This window comes from Doryrhamphus excisus, linkage group LG10, assembly GCF_037039965.1.
Source record: "Doryrhamphus excisus strain RoL-2023G ecotype Guam linkage group LG10, RoL_Dexc_Guam_v1.1, whole genome shotgun sequence".
Taxonomy (NCBI): Eukaryota; Metazoa; Chordata; class Actinopteri; order Syngnathiformes; family Syngnathidae; genus Doryrhamphus; species Doryrhamphus excisus.
In genome coordinates this window covers 20,426,704-20,442,477 of record NC_136366.1, presented here as the reverse complement: position 1 = coordinate 20,442,477, position 15,774 = coordinate 20,426,704, and the positions used below count along the sequence as shown (strand labels likewise).

General features: G+C 41.3%; 2 protein-coding genes across 5 annotated transcripts in view; one reads left to right on the top strand and one right to left on the bottom strand.

The window, feature by feature from the left end:
• LOC131109803 (anthrax toxin receptor 1-like) overlaps positions 1–3,547 on the top strand; it is a 17,316-nt gene extending 13,769 nt beyond the window's left edge. For 3 of the 4 annotated variants that reach the window (XM_078794297.1, XM_078794298.1, XM_058062174.2), the window contains 6 exons: positions 273–368; positions 456–506; positions 927–1,022; positions 1,110–1,283; positions 1,361–1,441; positions 3,144–3,547. In XM_078794297.1, the coding sequence (XP_078650423.1) occupies positions 273–368; positions 456–506; positions 927–1,022; positions 1,110–1,283; positions 1,361–1,441; positions 3,144–3,176 (531 nt within the window). In that variant the 3' untranslated portion in view covers positions 3,177–3,547. The remainder of the gene's footprint in view (positions 1–272; positions 369–455; positions 507–926; positions 1,023–1,109; positions 1,284–1,360; positions 1,442–3,143) is intronic. The other variant, XM_058062165.2, reaches the window with a different exon arrangement.
• Positions 3,032–15,774, bottom strand: LOC131109795 (ras-GEF domain-containing family member 1B-B-like). Its single transcript, XM_058062153.2, has 13 exons — positions 15,537–15,774; positions 10,217–10,747; positions 10,006–10,128; positions 9,531–9,668; positions 9,021–9,236; positions 8,495–8,569; positions 7,176–7,268; positions 6,996–7,098; positions 6,092–6,171; positions 5,798–5,989; positions 5,358–5,481; positions 4,032–4,104; positions 3,032–3,947 (listed from the first exon to the last, which is right to left on the bottom strand). The coding sequence occupies exons 2-13, from the start codon at positions 10,739–10,741 to the stop codon at positions 3,917–3,919; spliced, it is 1,773 nt and encodes a 590-aa protein (XP_057918136.1). The 5' UTR covers positions 10,742–10,747; positions 15,537–15,774; the 3' UTR covers positions 3,032–3,916.

The window sequence follows — 15,774 nt, the reverse complement described above, 5'->3', positions numbered from 1 at the left end:
AAATGTATTAAGCCAAATACCAACATTCTAGAACCAATAAACACGAGCCTTGTCTTTTAATATAGAATTTTTTTTCCGCAACCTCATTTTCCAAAAAATTACGACTTTATTCATTCTTTGTTTTACATAATATTACAACTTTTTCTTTAATATTTCAACTTTACTCTACCAAAATGATTATATTATATTTAGACACCCCTGCGAAACACCCAGAAAAATGAGTTTAATTCTTAGATTCGATTCGGCTCCAGAACTCTATTTGTTTGTCACAGTCAGACGGGAGTTGGGTGTTGTGGTTGCTGTTGGCTCTTCTGATTTTGCTGCTTCTGGGTTTCCTTTGGTGGTTCTGGCCTCTGTGCTGCACCGTGGTGAGTCCAAAGTAGGCCACATGAACCTGAAACTCAATACTCATCATTTCAATACTCATAGTCAGGTGTCGTTTGTCCACGTGACAGGTGATCAGAGACCCTCCACCCGCTCGTGCGCCTCCTCCCCCTCCAGTAATTGTGAGTAGACCACAGAAAATAATGGATTATCTTGCAAAACACTGAACTGCATTGCTGTATATATTATGTTTTTTAAGCATTTTAACACAATATAAATGTATAAAAATATCAAAGTGGCCTCCTGTGCCTACTTTGTTAATATTACAAAATCAATTCATAATAACGAATTGTTATTGCAAATGATGAGGTAATTGTTTTAAGGGATTTTTATCTCAAATTATAAAACGATGATAATGTATAGTGTATGTAAATGAAATTAAATAGAGCAACATTGCCATCTCCTGGCTATACCAGTAATGCAACTACTGTAAATCAAACAGCGCAACATTGACATCAAGTGGCTTTCGCTGGTACTGCAACCACAATAAGGGGTAATGGAGGCTAAAGTGTGGTAAAAATGTTTTCATTCTCATCGTTAAGGAGGAAGAGGAAGATTTCTCCCCCAAACACAAGTGGCCCACAGTGGATGCATCATATTATGGCGGGAGAGGTCCTGGCGGAATCAAACGCATGGAGGTGAGATAGGATGGATTCTAAGTAATAATATTAAAATATATACAGCATAGCAGTTCGCTTCCCTTTGATCATGTCAGCGTGTTGTAGGTCCGCTGGGGGCAGAAGGGGTCCACAGAGGAAGGCTCCAGGTTGGAGAAAGCCAAAAACGCCGTTGTCACCATGCCGGATGACGTGGAGGAGCCCGTCATACCTCGACCACCGCTAAGACCTCCTCCACTTTATAACCCTCTCCCGCAGCACAGATGGTACACTCCCATCAAGGTAAAGATGTGGGACATATGGGAAATATGCTTTCAGCTGCTGGATGTGGAATCACGTGACCTTGGTGTGACCTTCAGGGGCGTTTTGATGCGTTGTTGGCGTTGTTGAGAAGACAGTACAACAGAGTAGCGATCATGAGGCCGACGCCACATGACAAGGCAAGACACATTCATGACATTTCTATGAAATCATTAACAGGGCTCTCGTTCAAATACTTTTTTTCTACTTTAAATATCCACATTTGAACCTATGTCCGGTGTGATGCGTCTTACATATGGCAAAAAAATTGTATTTTTCGGACACATGGCTGGCCTTTCACTTTCCAAAAACCACAAAGACAAACAAAATCTTAACAAAACCACAATTAGCCACTTTTAGCCACTTATGGGTAGGCTAGCTTTAGATTAGTGAGGGCTAGGGCTACACACATAAAACTAGACCAGGGGTGGGCAAACTACGGCCCGGGGGCCACATCCGGCCCACCAAGTGTTTGAATACGGCCCGCCCAATCTTTCCAAAGTATTTCATTTAAAGTCAACATACAACCTGGCATCATGGCCTGAGCCAACCTTTTAATGGTTTTATCAATTTCCTTTTTTGACATGGTCTGTTGTTTACAAAGTGCTCCTGAAAAAAGGGACACAAGCACATAATAATAATTATTATTATTATTAGATTATTATAATTATTATTAGAACTATTATGATTATTACAATTGTTATATTAATGCTAATTATTATATTAATTATATATAATATTATTGTTATATTTGCATATTTTACATAATAATATAATAATTATTATTTTAATTTTATTGTGATTATTATAATATTTTATTATTTTAAAAATATTTAAATATAAATATAAAATAATAAATAATAATAGCAGATTGCATGACAATTTTACAGATACAATAATACCAGGTGGACTGTTACGTGTAAAATATATAGTCTGCCCCCCCCCCCCGTACATTTTGTCATATCAATGCATAATCGCATAATCGATATGCATAATGTGCATATCAAAGATTCACACATGGACCCAAACGTTTTAACTCTACACACACAGAAATGCACAAACAGGCCCACACATACAGTTCTATGTGTAATTCTAGATTTGTGGATCTACATGTGATTCTATGTGTCTAGGTCTACGTGTAATTCTGTTTTGCTGACATAAAGGATGTGTGATTCGATGCCTGTGGATCTATGTGTAATCTCTGTGTGTGTGTGTGTGTGTGAGATCTTTGTGTCTAGTTGTATATATGATTCCATATTTGTGTATCTAGTATGTATAATTCTACGTGTCGAGTTCTGTGTGATTCTATGTATCTAGTTCTATATGTGAAATACACACACACACCGCTATTTTATGCAGTTTCCCCTGTTTTATTTTTACCAGAAAAAAAAGAGAATTAGAAGCAAGTTGAAAAACGACATACCCCTTACGTTTTTTGTCAAATCACCGCCCTCAAACATTGGCATTTTATGCCTTTTTGGAGTGCTTCTGGGCCCCTGTTGAGTGTGTGTGTGAGGTTTCCCCTGTTTTTTTTGACCAGAAAGGTGCATTAGAAGCAAGTTGAAAAAGTGTGTGTGGGGGGTTTCGTATATGTATAGTTCTATGTGTAATAGTATGTGTCTTATTTGATGTGTGTTTGTTGATCTCTGTGAAATCATGTGTGTCTAATTCAATGTGTGATTCTGTGTTTGTTGATGTATATCAATGTCTATCAATTCTAAACACATACAATTACACAGATCAACAAACATAGAATCGCACATCGAATTAGACGTACAATTATACGTAGATCAACAAACATAGAATTCCACAGATCAAAACTTGTGTTTTTTGTATTTGCAGGGCCGCTGCATCAACTTCACCAGAGTTCACTGAGACTGAAACACAAATTTATCTGGACTTCACACCATCGTCCTGTTTTGTGATTAAATGTAAATAATAGTTATTAAATATCTTTTTATGTATCCTGGTGTTTTCACTTGGCTAAAAGCAAAATAGATGGAATTTGTGATTCTTATTGTTTATTTGGGAGAAAAAAATATATATTTCTATATTCACAAAGAATTCAGTAAAAGTACCCAGAGACACCAAATACACAGGAAAGACTAAACATAAACACTTTACAAAACATTTCCAAGAGAAAATGAGTTTTTTTTTCTATACACAAAGAAACTTCACAGTCATCAGGAAAAGAGACGACTTGTTTCCCATTTAGTGTTAAAGCTGTTCTCCATTCACATCCAAACACTCACCAGCATGGCGATAACATACGTGAAAACATTCATTGTTATACATTTGATACAAAACACAATGGAATACTGTAGGAAGATGCCTAAAAGCACACATAAAACCTCCTTGACGAAGGGAGGAAGTGCATTGTTCAGCTTGCATGACGTCACGCCATTGTTTCACCAAAACATGGTCAAAGTGCGCTAAGGAATATTTAGAGCCGTGCTCGTGTACATACTCACATTTTTAACTGATGCCATTAAAAATGAAGACGACGAGGCAGACTGTCCACTACCTGCAAGCAGTTTGTCTCCGTGGTGTGGGAGTGGCCCACCGTGACCGCGTGTGTGTATTTACATCGTGTGGAGTGGAAGGGATTGTCCTCATCACCGATTCTCTCGATGCAGCAGAGATGATCTTTAAAAAGAAGAAAACACAACTTTAACTGTGGTCGTCGTGCGTTTTTGTTCCAGCGGCGTGTAAAAAAAAAACAAAACCAACCGAAGAGATCGCCGGCTGTCCTTCTCCATGTTGTTCTCTGGTCCTTCGCTCTCGTAAGACGCCAGATGGAGCTCTGGAGAAATAAACATGCACAGGCATGATGTGATGTTCCTTATGATACATATATTTTACATAAGGTGATTTTAGGATATGATGTACAGTATGACGATTTTTAACATATGTTGTAAAGTATCATGGTGAATTGCAAACCGTTTTATGTCAAATTATTATATGTCGAATTCCTTGTTTGTTGTGTTTAACATGATTAGAGCCCCCTAGACCAGGGGTGGGCAAACTTTTTGACTCGCGGGCCGCATTGATATGACAAAATTTACAGGTGGGGGGGGGCAGACTATATATTTTACACATAACAGTCCACCTGGTATTATTGTATCTGTAAAATTGTCATGCAATCTGCCATTAATATTTATTATTTTATATTTATATTTAAATATTTTTAAAATAATAAAATATTATAATAATTACAATAAAATTAAAATAATAATTATTATATTATTATTATGTAAAATATGCAAATATAACTAATATATATAATTAATATAATAATTAGCATTAATATAATAATTATAATAATCATAATAGTTCTAATAATAATTAATTATTATTATTATGTGCTTGTGTCCCTTTTTTCAGGAGCACTTTGTAAACAACAGACCATGTCAAAAAAGGAAATTGATAAAACCATCAAAAGGTTGGCTCAGGCCATGATGCCAGGTTGTATGTTGACTTTAAATGAAATACTTTGGAAAGATTGGGCGGGCCGGATGTGGCCCCCGGGCCGTAGTTTGCCCACCCCTGCCCTAGACTATAAGGGTGACTATATAGCACCCCTATAGTCAGCCTTATGCACGTATTAGCAAATATAGCAGACATAAACAGCCCATGTTCGGGATGAGTGTGGCTGGTGCAAGGCAAGTTAAACCTGCAATAAAAGCCTGTTGTTCCGTTTTTCCAAACATTACATTAACAGTCCTGACACCTAGTGACCGATGTACAATACTACATATCATTCATAAGTATCTTTGCATAAGTATGCTTTTGCATGTCACAAAGATGAGATGACATATATATAACATCTCAACATCTTGACAGAATCTCAAAGCGACCCTTGCATCCTTTCATTTCCCACTAAGAGGTTGTGGCTGGAAACAGTTTAGACGGCCCTAATGTATCGTATTCACTTTAATTCTTCATCCTAAAAAGATAAAGTTGGACATGCCTCGCAGGTTGCGTGGAGGATGAGGATGTGCTACTACCTTTTCCTCCTAAAGTAAGAAAAAAGCCTACTAAGGCAGGTCGGCTCACCGTCTTCAGTGAAGACCGGCGTGGTGACGAGGTACTGAAGAATTCTGCGATCTCTATCAAATGGACAGATCACCTGACGCCAAACCAGGAACTCGCTCACCTGCTTGGCCAAATCCCACAGTTTCTGGAAAGACAAAAAAAACAATGAGTGGGAGTGACATTTCAACAACAGGTACTATATACTGCACACAAGCAATTGTACATGACGTGTTCATCCACAAGGGGGCAGTGTTACAACACATTGTCATTATGGCTTTACTATAGGCGGGGTGTCTGTGGTTTTCTATATCCTGATTTTTATGGACATAATATGTTGACTTTATTGTAAAATGATGGCCGTTTTGTCCATTTTTGCTGATGCATTTTCTTGTTAAATTGTTCTATTTATAGAATATGCCACATGCCAATAAAAAGGTGGTGTAGTGTCACGGTGTCCCAACCTCAAAGTTGATGTGTCCATTGGGCAGCCTGCTGGCGCAGCCTTCGTTCAGGAAGTAGATGTCTTTAATGAGGAGACTGAAGAAAGGAATGACAATCTTCTCCTCGACGCTGTGTGCCGTCTCGGACCTCTGAGTGGCGCCGCGGAGCGCCGTGCGATAGTTGCTGAAGTTGCTGGACGGGTCCATCTGATGCTGGATGGAGACGGTCGCAGGTGGTCGGAAAGGCAAGGAGCTGATTGTGTACTGTGTGGTCCGTGATGACGTTTACCGCATCATACGTGTGGGTTTTCTCACCTCTAGGATTTCAAACTTGTCCGTGTTGACTTTATTCCAAGTCTTTTTCAGCCTGGCAACAGGACTCATGTTCATCCCGGCTGAAAGACACAAAGAGTTTGTCTCCGTTTATACACAACTGCAAGTATAAATCACACAAAGGGTGCTCGGTGTGGTAGGTGCCACTGACAGGCCACCAGTACAAATCACACAAAGACACACCAGAGGGAAAGACAGCCTGGCGGTGATAAGCCTTTGGCACGCAGGCGGCCATAGCAACAAAGTGACAGTTGTAAACTTGGAGAAAATGGTGGCTGTGAGAAAATCCAACCCCGTGGCCGCCTTTTTCTTCGTTTCTGTTCAAATGAGAAATCTGCACGGGGTGGAATTGAATGCTTTGTGAAAGGTTCATGAGATGTAGCCACAATGACTATATTTCATATGTTCTTTAGACAATAAGGTGGAACCTCGATTTCTGTACGGCCGGGTTTGGTTTTCAATGAACTGTGCGCCTAACAGACGACTTGGAGGAAACGAGTGGCCAAACAAAGCATCCACACGTTGGTGACTCAGTCTGTGTGAGGAACTAAGTGGGAACTATCGACAAATTAGACCGAGGGAATCTTTTAATCCTTATTATGTGTTTGTGTGGGTGCTTTATTTGTACAATGGACAACTCGTATCCGTCTCCTTTCTTCCTACTAATCAGCAGCACTAATGAGGCATTCATGAGTACTACACATGGTACTACACATGGTACTACACGTGATAGAGGAGGCTGATTTGTAAGTGGCTGCCACCTTTAATGATGTGATGTCATAATCAACGGTGTGCTATCATGACATCTTGTGGCTAATGTTGCCGTTCCGTGGCAAATGGTGGGGAAAAAGGCAGTGGAGTGTACCCCCCCCAATCCCCAACTCACTGATGATGGCCATGAGGGAGTTGAAATTGCCAATGTTGAAACACTCCTGCGCGACATCGATGAAGAACTCGATGATCCGCGCTCTGTGTTTCTTCTTCATCGGCTGCAATGCGAGAAGGCGAGCGTCACGAAATGTTTGTGCACACGAACGGCCTGAGGCGGTGTACAAAGACAAAGTACCATGCAGATTTCCGTGGCCACGAGGAAACTCAGCCTGTTGAACCAGCTCACGTAAGCCTCAAGGTTGCTGGTCTTTCGCTTTCGGAAGAAACCCTGAAAAGAAGTTGAAGAGAGGAAACGGGATGGTTCAAGTCTGAAGATGAACATTGTTGCACTAGCAATGGAAGACAACCACAACAAGTGTCCTTCAACTGCACATGGACCATAAAAGTGGGCCCTTTTTTGTGATGATGATAAAAAGATAAAAAGTGTGCCTATTTGTCACTTCCTGCTGGACAGAATCTTCGGTCTTTACTCCCACACGAACTCTCCTACACAATGAAATCAGTGACGCATCAGCTGTTATTTCTATCTCATTTGCATTTGCGTCACCTGGCCTAGGGAGACTTTGTTTGCCAAAGACACTTACTGCATGTAGAAATGCATATACTAATAATAAAGTGCTGTAAAATTATACTTGACGCGACCATGATGATGTAATGCTTACACAGCAGTGGCGGCACACTTCATATACTGTATACACATTTATAGAAAATGGGTCTTATGTAAGTGGTAAGGGTTACGGCGGAGTACTGACTGCAAGCCACTCTTCAGCTGACTGGCAGCACAACCGCACGGCAGGGAGGAAGAGCGAGTGTTTCACACACACACACACACACGCGTGCGCACGCAGGGAGGCTCGGTGTGTTTGATGCGTTTTCAAAAGCGACATCAAATGTAAAAAAAAAAAAAAAAAAGTTGAGGAAAAACTCACACACGTCAGCCAAGCGGACGCTTCATGTGGGTTTGGAAAGCAAATTAACTTTGCAAATTAGACGCACGGCCAAAGACAAAAATAGAAATGAAAAATATTGAAGTGAAGCGCTTGCCTTATTTGATGTTGTTAATTACAAAGCCAACAAAGCACATACGGCACGTTGTTGACTGCCCGCCCTACCCAATGTGGCGCCTGAAGCGAGATTTTATATGGAGCCCCCCCCCCCTACTCCAGACCCGACCACCATATATAATAAATGGAATTTTCATAATTACAGCATAGAAAACCTGTTGATGACTTACTTAATACGGTTCTAACATTAGAGCCCTGTAGACATAAAATAACACCCCTATAGTCACTTTTACACTCCTGTTATTGTGTTTTCTATGCTGTAAGTGTGAAAATATTCCATTTATAAATAGGGAATCCTAATTGACTTAGCACAGTCAGGCCTGGGACCAATTCACGGCGATAAACAAGGGATGACTCTGGTTGTTGTAATGTTGCTTTAAATCCAGACACACAGAGACGTAATACATGACAACTGTCACTGCACACCGACCTTATGGTTCTCCAGAGGGTCCTTCATGGCAAATGTCTGGATGAACTCCTCAGGCCCAATAAAACTCAGCCTGTCCTGTGAGTGGAACACAGGATGAAGAGCGGAGGAGGAAAAAAAAACAAAAGAAATCAACAACCGTAATAACATAAGCGAGATGATGATGATGAAAAATCTTTATGAGGAGGGTGTGTTTAAACTTTAATGAAAGGCTAAGCTAGTCTGCAAACACACATACAAACAGTCACACAGGCTTTAAAAAAAATGCCACAGAAACGACTCAATGCATTTAACTTTTACGGAAAATGTAGATAAACATAATGCTCTGCTTTATGGCTCACTAGGAAGCCAAATAAAATAAAAGCTTTCGTGTAAGTCTATCAAAGTTGTCTTTGTACACTGCTCTAACCGCATATTTACTGTATTTACGTAGATTAAAACAAGGTTCTGTTAATATGAAACTGCCTATAAAGTTAATAAGATACTATAAAACCCAAAATATACATACAGAGAACAAATAAGCGCTTACCAGTTCAATGTGCGTGAGCTGCTGGGCGAGGACGAAGGGGTCATCGCATAAGCTCAGTATGTCGTTTCTTTGGGCTGATTCCCTTTTGCTCTTCAGGGAGGCGGGACGCTCGGTGGCCACAGAGTTCAACGCAGCTATTGCCTCTTCGTATTGGCCCAGAGCCGACAGGCGTTTGATAAGGCGCTGGGTCATCTGCTGCATGGCTCGCCATGAGTACTGGGGGCAAAGATGCAGTAGAAATATTCAGATAAAACAGAAAGCATCATCAGTTAGTCCCAACTAGTGGTTGAAAATTAGTGCTTCAAAAACAAATGTTTTTGAACTTTTTTGGGTGTCTGGAACGGATTAATTTGATTTACATTATTTTCTATGAGAAAACTTGCCTTGGTTAGAGTCTGTATTGGATTGAGTCCAATGGATTAAAGACGCTGACCAAGGGATCGCTGTATTTGCCGTCCTTGTGCTTGCTAAACATCGGACTGTGTTTCACACAAAAGATGCGGCACTAACCTCATCCCCTCTGGCCACATGGTGCGTCATGTCCTTGAGACAACGCATCATTCGCTCATCCCGGAAGTCATACGGGAAGGTCTCAGTCCACTCGGTCAGCAGCTGCACCAGCTTTGGCGCCACTTCACGGAAACGTATCTGAACAAACATCATACTGTATGTCAACATAATAAGACCTCCTCATAGGTGTGTCCTATCTACATTGTTCTACTGAGCTGTGCCAAAGAGCCTAATATTTCTCATATATAACATCCCCACTGATATTAAGAAGAGTCTTTTATTCTTTGCTTATGAAATTGTAAATATCTCCTGCCAAAAATGTGTATGCAAGTGTGGGAAAGAGTGAAGCCAACTGTGTGTGTGTGTGTTGCCGCTATTCATCATCCTGTGGGGACATAAATCTGTTTACATGGTAACCAAAAAAAAAAAGTATGTGTGAACATTGTGTGTGTGTGACTGTGTATTATCCACCTACCTTATCCAGCAGGGCGTCTCCAGAGCGCTGCTGCTCCACACACAGGTGACAAACTCGTGTCATGAGCTCATAAGGGTGCAGGAAAAGGCGTGAACTCAGCAGGAAAGTAAACACATACGACCTCTGATGAAGGACACAGAACAAGATGGTGAGGACCAGTGAGGTTGGCAAGTGCATTTAGAGACAATAAAAAAGTGTGCGTGTAACTCACATCAGGGTAGTAATCCACTGTGGGAACCAAATGTTGGATCAGGGCCTCGAGAGATGCTGAAACCAAACTGTTGTCATGGTAACACATTTCCCCGTAGCTGGCAGTGATGCCACGTCCATAAAGCTGACTTTTTGCAGCGGGGTTGCTACGACAGGACTGCTCGCTGCCGCTGCTGTTGCTGGTTTGCCGGTGCACTCGTGCGGGACAGGAAGTGCTGTGCTGGCGCGGGCTGTGAGGCCTCACGCTGGAGTACAGGTTGTCCAAAGCGGAACCCCTGCTGTTGTAATGATGCTCCTTCATGCTGGAGGAGTCCACAGGTACGCCGCAATACGTGTGATGAGCGTGCGGTATGTCATACGGGTTCTCTGATGCAGAGTAAGCGCCCTGGTAGACGTTGCTTTCCTTTGGGGGTCTTGCACAGGTGGCATGGTGATATGGGCTGTGAGGCTGCGGGTAGTTGTTGTTGTTGCTGTACAGGCCGCAGGAGCTAAACTTTCCAGCATATGGGGGGGTTGTGGGAGGCATGATCACCTGGGGAGAGAACAGAATAAATAAAAAAACTTTTAGCTTCTGTCTATTCAAGTCAAAAAATTTGAGTGAATCCCCCGCTAGTCACAATTCATCATATTTGGAGATTTTTGCCCCCCCCCCTCCAAAAAAAAAATATATATATATTTAGTATTTAAAAAATATAAATTTTTTTTATTTTAAAATAGGCATATTTTTTCGCAGGAAATACATCTCATTCATCACAACAATAAGTCATTAAACAGGTTTTTTCATCAAGTGCTGAGAAATCACACTTTGTTGGCAAAATGCTCCTATTGGCTAAACAAAAACGACTCTTTGTGTTGGCTTATCCTGTTCTTGTGCAACAGGTTGCCTATACCGTGCTTGGAATGTGGTCAATCTTTAAGCAGCACTCGCAGGTTGTGCAAATATCGTGCAACCTGATCACTCAAAGTAGAGACTCAGAAGTGTTAGCGTAATTACGCTAAGTCGCATAATTGTAGCCCTCCTCTGTGCATTCCTTCGGGCTTTGAACTTGGTGAAGACATCCCCCCAGTGGAAATTCACTCAACCTTTAAATATGTTTTTATCCTAAGTTGACAATTGTGCTGCAATTGCACTTTTGTCAGTTGTTTTGTTCAAACTTAAATCAGAAAAGTGGACAAACAAAACAAGCAGACGGGACAGATGCGAGCTCTAGGGACAGCAGTGGGTTTTATTGTCTTAATGGTGAAGATAATTGGATCTGAGCAAGGTAAGCTGATCTCAGATCACCACCCAGGCATGCTTTAACTCTGGAGCCATCTTCATCCTGTCTCAAGACCATATGCCAGTGGAAATCGAGCTTGGCTCGCACACACATACCTCAAGCACTGATGTGCATATGCACCGCAGGAATCCAGCAGGCTTTTGTTCGTCCATCATGGGCCCGAGAGAGAGAGGAGTGTCTGCTTTAGCCAACATCGTGCACACACACTCATAGACACACTCGGCGCCATGCCAGTGCCAGCCAGTGCAGCGGCAGTTTGTCTACAGAACTCTACGATCTCTCTTCCTCCTAACTCGGTTAAAAGATTACTGTGGCTTCAACTTGCTCGACTTACAATATGTCATCTATGCCTGAGAGTGGTGGTCCACTCCACATAAGAATCCACTACACAAGGGTTGACGGTCTTTGTCGGAGAATAAAAAAAACAAACATCTAAAGCATTTGGCTGAATTCCTGAAAAGTTGACCCCTGTGAAAGTTACTACTTCCATACTGCAGTTTGAACTCTTCCTCTAAATTGTAGGTTAGACAACTTAATGACGACATTGGGAGTATAATTTCAAGTTTGCATTCTCCTGGATTCCAAACCCTGAAAGACTACAGCCTCAGAAATGTAGTTTGATGTGGGAATAAAAGTACAATAAATGGCTAAACTAAAAACCACAACTCTTGTATGTGCATTTAAACGTTTCAAGTACATTTACCCTGTAATCTGGATGCATTTTTTTTCATGTCACTGAAGACAATAACGCCTCTATAGGTTAAAGTGTAGTCAGTAATTGAACGTAAAAAAAAGAGCTGCAGGCTAATGTCAACTCTTAATGGATTTAAACAAGCCGGTTGTGTGTGAAGTGCTTCAAAGAAACACAATAACACAACACAGTCTTGTGGTTTCAGCACGTGCCTGTTTTGGGGTAATGATGGTTGAGGGTATGTTTACACAACAACATGGTAAATATGTCAAAGTTTTTTTAATGCCTATTAGGAATTATGTGGCAAAATGGAGTGCATGTGTTGGCTAAAACCTAGACAGGTTAACCTGTTGATGTTGTCTCAATTACTGTGCAGTAAAAAGAACAGCTCCTTTACGTCTACTATACAGCCACACACACGAGGTATATTTTTCGACTCAATACAACACTGACATTGAAATAGGAGCTCAGAACATTCAGAGGAAGATTCTTTCAACCCTTTAACCAGCTACCACTGGCATGCTACCTTGTCCAAATCACATTATGAGATTTTTTTTTTTTTTTAAAAAGGTGCAGCCGGCTATGTAGGGGGTTGGAGGCTGGAGGATGAAGAGGGGTGGTCTATGACAATGGAGGTATTATCTGTCCTGTCATGGCGTTAACAATCGCACAAAGACCCGCGGGAAGAGATCAGAGCAGATCACACACACACACACACATAGCAGCTTTCACACACTCGCTACTGTCAGGCTGTGTGACGCCAAGCCTCTTGTAGGCTCACATCAGTCTGGCAATAAATGTGCAAATATATCCTGTATTATTCTCACATATATCATCTGCAGTGACCTGGTGAACGGTCACAGCCACGCTTCTATTTGCAAAAGGGCCACAAACAAACGAGCGTGAGTGCTGGCTGCAATGAAAAATGGGCCTATCGAAACTCATTAACTGATCTAAGCAGATATGGCAAGCACACGCTGTGAGGAGCAAGGGTCGGGCTACAATAAAGTGACTTTATGGCATTAAGTATAAGCAGCTGGCTGGGCCATGGGACTATAAATTGCACTTTTTGGAAGCCAGTTAACCTCAGAGAACATTTACCACATATGACCCAGTAACTGGCCTGTGATGCAAAATTGTTGCATAAGAGAAGGCAATACTCTTTTGTGCATTTACTCCTGTTTTAGGCATTCCATTTCTCTTTTCAACACTGTTTGCTTATTAGATAACAAGTTTGCGCATGGGTGGGGCTTCTCACATTTTAATATTGTAATGTGATGTGGGACAGGGTGAGGTAATGCAAGGTGATGTTGAAACTACTCAGAAAAGAATGCATCAATGTATTACTGACAGAAGGAGGTGGATATCCATGAACAACTGTAGATTAGTTGGGCTTGGATGGGGTCTATTCATATTCTATTATATTCTAAGTCGGTCCCAATGAACAGTAGTTCTAGTTAGTCTGTATAAAAGTACAATTTAGAGAAAGGTTGCGTATGACTTATCAAAACAACAGTGTTCTTTATATCTCACAGTACGGCCAAGTGTAATGAAACACTATCTTCGTTCTACTTTGTACCACATGTCCTGTACTTTGGCACGAATAAGCTGCAGCAGGTATGTAAGAGGAGGCTTGTTTTTCTCATGGCAAAAAAAAAAAAACTTTATGGTCAGCCGTATTAGTGACAATAAACGAGGTTAAAGTCCAAGCGTATCGCAAAATACATGTTTTTTCACAGCGACAAACCTTTTCAAAACACGTTGCGGAGATGCACACCCCATTTATCAACCATGCATTCCAAAGAAAAACTAAGCAATGAAGGGAGAAGAGCTTTGACTTAGCTAGTGCTAAATAGGTACACTTGACTTATGGGCGGTTTGTGTGATTGACTTCCTTATTGTGGCTGGAAGTGTACAGTGGTGTTTTGATGCACGCCATCAAAAAAATAAACACTTTTCAGTAGTCCCCTTTTATCTCTATGTACCATCGGTGACTATAGGGGTGTTATTTCATGACCTCAGGGCTCTAATAACGGCAAAACATGGATTTATTTTCTATGCTTTAAATACAAAAAAGTCAATTTATTAATATTGCATGCTACTTCACTTATCATGGTCAGGTCTGGAACCAATTAACCACGATATATGAGCGACGACTGTATAGTCCTAGTACATGCCACTCACACCCCCTGACACCTCATAGTCACCCCCACTATTTGACAAGCATTTCCATAAAGAATGTTGAATCTGGTGCTAGTCGTCGTCTATACCACCAATCTTATGGAGCCCATACCAGCCAAGGACATTAAAGCAAGTTTCTGCAGCAGATCACCAGCGTCACTCCTGATATCGATATCGATTTCTCTACTTGTCTGTCCATGCGTTAAAACCTGCATCCGTTTCCAGACACTGCCATGCTATCTGATGTCTAACATTCCAGTTCCACTACCCCAGCTTGACACAACCATCCAACTTACACTAGCTGGACACACACGTACACACACATGCAACCCCCCAGTGATCTGGTAGGCTAGTACAGTATTAACCTAGAGTCAGGAGGGATAAAGACACATTATCGCGTCTCCTATGAGGATATAACAAACCTAAGCTTTGCACATGGGCTTTTCCCCTGTCACTCTCACGTTATGTTGTCCTAAAATATGACAAACATCAACATGCTAAAAAACATGGATTCTAAAAACGAGTGAGGGTGTGTCACTTTAAAAGGTGAAAGCAGTGGATTATTTTTAGACCAGGTGGAGCACTGAGGGCTGCCTTAATGTAAATTATTTAAGTGTTTAAGAGTATAATTTTAGGATTTTCATGCAGTCTGTCAGGTAGGCCGAAATAAGGAGATGTTGGAAGCCTTTCAAGTGTTTTTTGGACTGCTTGGCCTGGAGTACAAAATTTTTTTTTTGGTATTCTCCCCATTTCTTTTCCCTGCAGGCACACACAATCTGTTATTCCCTCTCTCTCTCCCACACACACACACAGGGCACCATGCCTGGTCCACATTATGGTCTTGTGAGTGAGTCAGAACACTGTAAAGTCAAGGGCTGACTGTGAGAAAAAGCCATGCTGTGCAACCACAGTCCCATCACAGGTGCTGGAGAGCCATGTTTGTTTGTGTGTGCATCACAAGCCTGAGACTATTCACTGTGGTAAACAAACAACTAATGGGACAATTATATAAAACAGAGGGGGGGGGGGTGTTCACAAGCATACAAAGTTAGATCATAACACTTTCAATAACGGATTTATGATTCAGTTGCGTTTTTAGCAGCAAACGAAGAATGTACCCGGAGTTAAAAACAAACTTACTCAAGTACGGCAATTAGAAAACAACCTACCTTGATGTGATGCAGCTCACGTCAGCCGTAAAACACAAAACTAGCCAAACTACGTTCGTACGTTCCACCTGTTATCACACACACATATATATCCACACGGCCAAACTTAATAAATACAAAGGGAGTATTTTTAGCGGTTTATCCGTGCGTCTCTTCTCTTGATATTTGAGTAGGTTTCAAGCAGCGGCGACTTGTAGTGAGTCTCTCTCGTTGCAAGGGCTATTCAAATGACTTTCAG